This window comes from Petaurus breviceps, unplaced genomic scaffold (assembly GCF_028583685.1).
Source record: "Petaurus breviceps papuanus isolate PSGF00001 unplaced genomic scaffold, PetGlider_PUasm1.0 551, whole genome shotgun sequence".
Classification (NCBI taxonomy): domain Eukaryota; kingdom Metazoa; phylum Chordata; class Mammalia; order Diprotodontia; family Petauridae; genus Petaurus; species Petaurus breviceps.
In genome coordinates, this window is record NW_027186372.1 from 21,744,534 (window position 1) to 21,752,825 (window position 8,292).

At 36.7% G+C, this 8,292-nt stretch overlaps 1 protein-coding gene across 2 annotated transcripts in view; it reads left to right on the forward strand.

Annotated features, from left to right (window-relative positions):
• The window catches only part of GABRB2 (gamma-aminobutyric acid type A receptor subunit beta2), a 255,749-nt gene extending 247,461 nt beyond the window's left edge, over positions 1-8,288 (forward strand). For both annotated transcript variants that reach the window (XM_069102429.1, XM_069102430.1), the window contains one exon: positions 3,914-8,288. In XM_069102429.1, coding sequence (XP_068958530.1) covers positions 3,914-4,261 — 348 coding nt within the window. In that variant the 3' untranslated portion in view covers positions 4,262-8,288. The remainder of the gene's footprint in view (positions 1-3,913) is intronic.
• The last annotated feature ends 4 nt before the right edge of the window (positions 8,289-8,292 follow it).

Below are 8,292 nucleotides of genomic sequence, written 5' to 3' on the forward strand. Positions count from 1 at the left end.
AGGAGGGAATTTGGAACTTAAAAAAATATTTTTAAAAATGTTCATTGTTTTTAATTGTAATTGAAAATAAAATAAAAGCATTCTTTTAAAAATTACATTCAAGAAAAAAAAGAAAGAAAAGTGCCTTTAGAGTTTATAAATACACTGTTATGGAGAAAAGGTAGAGCTTATAAGGAGAAATTAGCTGGGGAAGAAGGAGCTGTACATCAGAGGTCAATATAGCTAATAGTGTGAATGCTATGGCTAGCTTCTCTGTGTATTTCAGTGTAAAAGTGGAATAGTCCTATGTGCCCTTCTTCCCAGTATATGCTTCATGATTCAGTATCATAGATATATACACATACATACATATACACAAATACACATATATGTATGTGTGCATGCATGTACAGTATGCATGTACATGCAGTATATATACACATACACACAAATACATGTATATAAATGTATGTATTGTATACATTTATACAATATTGAATCTCTGTGTAAAAATGATTTTCCTGGTTCAGATGTAGTCCAGAGTTGTCATATGAAGAGGTTTTACTGAATAGTCTCTGTGTATAGTGATAGAGTGCCCCCATCTACACACCTCTAACCTACCGTCTACTCAGCTGTCAAAATGATCTTCCTACAATGCAGATTTGACCATATCACACACACACACACACACACCTGTCACATCCAGGATCAAATATATAATCCTCTGACTTTCAAAGATCTGCATAACCTGCCCCACCACCACCTTTCTAGTCTTCTTGCACCTTACAACCTCTGCCTCCCTCTTCCCTACCACCCCATGTACACTGAGATGCAGTGACATTGGCCTCCTTGCTGTTCTTCAAACAAAGCACTCTACCTCCCAATGCTGGGCATTTTCATTGGCTTTTCCCCCGTGTTTGGGATGCTCTCCTTCCTCATTTCTGCCTCCTGGCTTCCCTGGTTGCCTTCAACAGCAAGCTTTTCCTGATTCCCGCATAGGTCCAGTGCCTTCCCTCTTCTGATGATTTTCACTTTATCCTGTGTATAGCTTGTTTACACATAATTGTTTGCATGCTTGCAATTGTTTTCCTATACCAGTTGTGCTTGCGTTAAAAATAGGAAACAATAACAGTAATATTAACATTACCAGCCAGGAGATCTGGGCTCTAGTCCTTGTTCTAATATTGATCTATATAGGGGAAGTGACCTGGGGAAAGAAAGTTCCCTTCTCAAGGCCTCATTTTCCTCAGATGCAAAATGAAGGTGTGGAAAACACTTAATAAATGTTTTGTTTACTGACTGACTTGAAGTCCAAAAAACTTGAGTTCAGATCCTGCCTCTGACACTACCATAGGCTGTCATTTTACCTCTCTGAGGCCTGGATTCTTCATTTGTAACATGGTGTTAGTAATAACTATTTCACCTACTTGACAGGGTCATTGTGAGGCTCAAATGAGATGGTGTGTATGAAGTTAGCATTAGCAGCATTAATAAACATAGCATATTGTTGGGATAAGGATCTTCCATTTATATGATACCAGCTTGTAAACCAATGCTAGCCCTTTATTTGATGCAGCTGGGGTGACCAAGATGACCAGTTGGTCTCTGAGGGTTGTCAATCTCTATATCCATTTCAGCTCCTCCACCAGAGTGACATGCTAATTTTTTCAGCATAGTTTTCCATGATATTCATACAAAATGGATTGGTTATATAATTATGACAGTGCTTAATTCTTGTAGGGCTTTAAGGTTTTCAAAATGAACAACCCAATGAGATAGGTAATGTTGAGTAGTATTATCTTCCTGGGGAAAGTGAGGCTCAGATTGGTCATACTGCTGGCAAGCATTTCATTTGTATTTGGCATTCTTACTCTCAGTTTAATTTTTTCCGCTATACCACAATATCTCTAAGTCCTGCATTTATAGAACCTAGGAATGCTAATGATAAAATTACTTCGGAAATCATTACTCCAATGCCTTCATTTTGCAGCTTAGGAAACTAAGCCTTGAGAAGGCAAGTGACTTTCCCCAGTTCATTGCCCCTTTATAGGTCAGCAATAGAACCAAGACCAAAACCCAAATCTTTTGACTGATATTGTTAGTATTGTTGCTGCTTTATTTTTTATGTAAGCACATTTGGTATAAGTTTACAGCAGTACTGCTTTCATTGGCAAAGACATTGGGAGAAATTTTCTGCTTACATGCTAATTGTGTAATAAACATGCCATCTCAATGGTCACCAAGGCATGCAAGAGACATTCAGCTAGAGTGAGCAAAACTCTATCCATACTAATAACTATATTTTATTTGAAAGACCTCCATTTCTCTATTTGCTCTTAATTACACTACATAATTACTTGGTTTTATACTTTAAAAAGGTTTTCTTTATTTTTAAAAAGTCTACAGAACAAGGTAGCAATGAGCTCTATTACTTTATTAGTTTTATCAAATGTAATTAGTCTCCACCAAAGTCCACTATCATGTGTCTCGTTATGAGATTTTGTGTTCATATGAAGATGATGCAGTAGAACACAAGCTTGAGCAGGACTTTCAGATTGGGGAAGTTCAAATGATCAGCCTGATGACATTGCAAGTCTGTCATTTAATTATCAACCTAGTCAGCCAGGCAATCATCACAATAAATTAGGAAGAGCACGGCTCTTGGAGGCAGAAGACTTTGTTCAGATCTTGCATCTGTCACTTATAGCCTGTATGACTTTGGGCAAGTCACTTTACCTGTTAGGGTACCAGTTTCCTTCAACCAAGGGGTTGAACTAGATGGCCTCTAAGGTCTCTTCTGTCTCTGGATCTATGATCTTAAGTAGCAAGATGCTCAGAAGAGAGAGCACATAGTGATGAACGGAGACCTACAGCTCCCAAGGAGCTTTCATCAATGTATAAAGAGCCCACACAATTTGAAGCCACATATCTTTCAAGTATCAAGTGGGAAGATATCTGTCTTGTCTTCCAGGTGGAATTTCTTGGTCTAGAATACTGAATTAATGTTAACTTATAGAGGTTATTTTCAAAATAATTCTTAGCTTTACCTTTGTGGTGCAATTTTATCAATCTACTTATCAACCTGAACTTAAGATATCATTACTGATCTATATAAGCAGCAATATATGGTTTTTGCCATATCCATTGGTTTTATACCAATCCAAGCAGCCTAGGGTATTACATCCTCCATGAGCCTATCATTTGCGTTGCCAGTTACCCATACATCTGTATAGGTCTGGGTCTATACTCCATCATCATGGACATTTTTCCATTATTATACAGTTGCAGTAACTTAGGTAGAAATAAATATATTCTGAATTTCCCCAATATTTATTATTGGAATATATTATGGGTATTTTTCTGCTATAATCATCACTGGACATCCCAAAAATGGAATTATTGGTCAAAGTACACAAATGTTTTCCTTTCTATCAGAAAATGTTTCGTTATAGGAAATTAGACAGAGTGACCAATGCCCTAAAGTAAATCAATCAAAGAGCAACCACACCTCTCAGTATTCTTTCCATTAAACCTGTTATGTCACTAAGAACCCTCAATTTCAAGAACCTTGTCATGCATTCTCATATTGATCCTCATAATGATCATTTAACCTTTTGACCCCCATTCCTATGGCTTAAGTTAAGATGGTACTTTGTCCTCTACCCATCTTGTCTTGGCTGTGAAAATGAACAAAATAACTTCTTAGGTATTAGTATTTGTGAATTTCTCTAATCATCTATCATCTGTTATCTCATCATGTTTCATATAATTTAATTTTTCAAGTATTTGGAATCCCACTTAAATTATAAACTTTAGGGTATGACTCCTCCTTTCTGTAACTTTTCAGTTCCTAGCACAACATCTCACCCATAGAAGGTATCGATATATAGATATTTATTTCCTAATTGCTTTTTCTGGTGCTTATTTTTTCCAGATGGACCCCCATGAAAATATCTTACTGAGCACCCTGGAAATAAAAAATGAAATGGCCACCTCTGAGGCAGTGATGGGACTGGGAGACCCAAGAAGCACCATGTTGGCCTATGATGCTTCAAGTATCCAATACCGGAAAGCTGGCTTGCCAAGACATAGTTTTGGCCGCAATGCCCTGGAGCGACACGTGGCACAGAAGAAGAGCCGACTACGGAGACGTGCCTCCCAGCTGAAAATCACCATCCCCGACTTGACTGATGTAAATGCCATAGATCGATGGTCGCGTATATTCTTTCCTGTTGTTTTTTCCTTCTTCAATATTGTCTATTGGCTTTATTATGTGAACTAAAAAGTAGCATCTCATGGGAACAAAAGACTGGATTTCTCTTCAAACTGGTTGTACAGCCAAAAGTGGGACTTGGAAAAAAATATTTTCAAGAAAAAAATGATTTTAAAACACCTTAGTTGCTGGCCTATTCTGTGGTTCATTTCATACTATTTGGATTGCTTCTGCTAAACACTTCTTTATGCTATAATCTATGTATTTTTTCCCATTTAAAATAGAAGTGTATTTGGTGGGTGATGGCCAAATTCAGTTCTGACATGCCATTTCCATTTTATATGCTTATAACTTACTCAACCTATACAAGTGGGAAAGTATTGGGGAAATAGTTTTAATGAGGTGTAGTAGCAATGTGAATCATTTCCTTGTACAATGGGCATGTCTAGCTGTTCCAGTTTGGTTTCTAAAGGAAGGAAATATGTCAAATTGATATTATATTTAGAGATCATTCACAGTTCACAGAGAATACTTTCAGCACAAGTTGAAAGTGGTACTAAAGATCATAATGTGATGTTAGAGTGATGATGATAATAGTGGTGGTGGTGATGATGATGATGATGATAGTGACAATGACAGGTCGCTATTTCCCAACACCTTGCAAAGGTTTTGGTTAGTTCACTGATGAAGGATTGGCATTTGACATGCAGTGCCACCCTTGCAAGTAATAAGGAAGTCAGTCAGGGAAGTCAGGGAAACCAAGGTTGCCTTCTCTAGCTCCATTAAATGTCGGCAAAATGCTACAGTTAGAACACCCAGTGCTAAGAAAAAAGAGACTGGTGGTGGTGGTTGCTGTTCTTTTAAGTGTAATCTTTGATGGAGGTGGAGCCGAACAGGTTGGACTTTTCATAGGAAAACTATTTTACAAGTGGCTACAGAAATTGTTTATACCCTGCCTTTTATGTAAAAGGAGGGGGTTAGTCTTCAAAGAATAGCAGGAAAACTAGAGAAAGCTTTTTTAAAGATATAAGAAAAAATTTAAAAGATTATAAGCAGGCAAGCATGTCTCACAGCTCTATACACCACCAGGGTACATATGAACAAAGTGTAGTGGCCAGTGGTGAACTAGGCAGGATTTGTATCCAACTGCATAAGCTGTAGGGCATTGTATCTACTGATACTTTGATGTGCAGTCTATTTGGAGGTCAGAAAAGAATGAGCAAGATTATGGGAATCAATAGTACCTGAGGTGTTTGACGAAGACTTTGGCTTGAGCCTTGTTTCTTGTATCATAGCATGCAAGTTGACAGAGCAAATTTCCCAACCCCAACCCCCCCCCCTCTCAGCCCATGCCAACCACTTTTGTGGAATTTCCCACAATATGTTTCCTGAATTGAATGGGGTGCCTAAATGAAGGTATACCTAAATGAAGGTATCATTCATTGCTTTAGCAAGTTGAAGTGTCCTCTCATATCTTTGTTACTTCTGAAATCTGATTGCTGCTTCTTTTGAAAAAATTAAAGCTTTATATTAGTAAATAAGTGTTGGAAGCTTCAGTAAATTGGTTTTTCTCTTACATCTAATGAAGTTTGCTTCCATATTTTTCACAGAAGTGGTAAAAGAATTAGATGTAGTTTTTGATTGTTTTTTAAGAAAGAATAGTCTCTTTTTTCACATGGAAATCTGTCCATTTAAGGAAAAATGGAGACTGGAAAAAAAGATAATAGCAGAATTTCTTGGCAGGCTCAATTGTAAGGGTGTCTCTTTAGAAAGTAACCACATTGTGTTGCTCTGGCTGAACCTCTAAATGAAGCCATTGTATTTGAAACATCGTTTGGAAATGGAAGGGCTGGTATTTGGTTCATCTTGGAGAAAACAAGATTGATTTTACAGAGCTTTGTTGAGAGAATAACTTCAAAAGTTTGGTTTTTCTCCTTTTTATTTCCAAAGGGGTACTATTTTTTTTAATGAAGCAGCATTTTGTTTGAGAATATAGACAGAAGTTGACATGAAAGGCTCTATGAGCCACGGTTCACCAGTAGACTGCATGAGCTAGCTCCTATCTGTCTTTTTATTCATGACTGATTTCTAACATTAGCTGGAAATGGTGCTTTATCACATAGACATCTTGTTCTGTATTTGAGACAATGGATTTTCTCTGTTAGCAGAAGGTGGCATACTATCATACCTGTCTTCTGAGTATATGGCTAGAGATTGGCCAGAGTTTGAGACATTTCTTTGGCAATGCCATTCTTGTATTTGTTGAGTCTCACTTTGGTGACAGTTCTATAGAAGAAATGGTCAGGTTCTTATGTATGAGTTCACAACAGATAGTATACTCAAGACAACCCCAAGGTTTCTTTTCCCCCAAAATGATTTCTTCTTAATCATCACCTAAATAGCCTTTCCTGCTTCTGCTACCAATTAAATATGTAATGGAGAGAGTATCCCAATACCTCAAATACACAAATGAAATAAACAGGCTGAATTCTGCCAGGATGGTTCTAGGGAAAAGCCAGAGTCTGAGTCTATAAGTAGGGCTGCTACCTGCCATTACCATAAAAGCCATAATAATTCTCAATATTGCAGTGTTATGGGTGCAATGAAATGTCTAGTGTGGAAGGAACTGAGGAGACAGACCTAGAACAAAGCAAACAAAAGTAAACTACTCTCTGCCAAATGGACTTTTGTATAGAGACATAGTTATTTCTGAAAAAAATGAAATAGTGTATTCCATTTATGCTCATAGTTCTCTGGGATGAAGACATTAGGAAAAGAAGTAATGAGGAGAAAAATGGAAAATATAGGGTTTCCCAAGGGAGTGAATCTTATGTTGGCTTCCAGCTACCACTCTCTTGGATCACATGAGAGCAATGACTCATCTTGTCCTTGACTGTTTGAATGGGATTTTATTCTCTGATCTGTCTAGGAAAAGAGTACCTGAGAGTGGTTTAATGCTGCACTTGAAGAAAAGAATCAGAATGAGACTGGATATTCTATTTTCTTATGATTAAGGTTGTGGACTTGTAAAAAATAATCTGTGCAAAGGCAATGCTGATATTATATGACTATTAGTAAACATATTTCCTTTTGAGTATAAAACAGCCAGACAGCCAGCAATTAAGGTGTTTTTCATCTTTATGAAATTCATGGACAAATTCTGACTCTAAAATGGCAAAGTTTTAACAAAATCTTGAATCTCAATCTGTAAATATCTCTTGTACATGACTGCTAGCAAATAAGAAATGCATTTTCAGAATTGAAAACCAGTGCAACATATTTCTGTGTTTGCATAAGGAATGTTACTTTTCTTTCTTCTTCACTCTAATAACTGGGAGAAAAAAAAACTCCAATGTCATTTAGGTGTTCTCTATTCTCTTTTCATTCTTCTAAAAATCAATCTAAAATGAAAAGTAGGTGAAAGATCTCTTTGAGAGATTTTACATTCTAGTTTAAAAGCTTAAGGAACACACCCACATGTGCACACACACACACATGCAAACACATACACACAAAAGCTGTCAGCTAAAAAAAAAGCACAATGCCTAGTGAAAGTGAAGGCGGATTTGTAACTAGGAAATGAACCAATTTATTTTAGGCCAGACCCACATTTTGATGAAAATCCAACAATATTAATTTTGAGTAATTGAGTTTCCAGTCCTTAAATAAACACAGAATTCAACCAAAAAGGAAACCAAACTTACAACATATCCACTTGTATATATATGTATATATAGGTCAGTATAAACATACATACATATATATGCATTTATATGTTGGACAGCAAAAGGAATAAGCTAATATGTTTTGTTTCTATCACTTAAACCACTATAAGAATATTTTTTACTTTGGGGAAAAATCAATATATTAAAATAACTATACAGGGTAACTGGGCATTTCTATATCAACCAATCAATGCATACAATTCTTACAAAACATTGCACAATTTGACATTATAATAGTACTGTACCTCAACATCTGAACATCTGAAATTAGATTAAATTCTGCTGCTTGCCTATTCTCTGTCTTTCTCTCTGTCTCTGTCTCTCTCTGTGTCTCTGTCTCTCTGTCTCTGTCTCTCTCTCTGTCTCTGTCTCTGT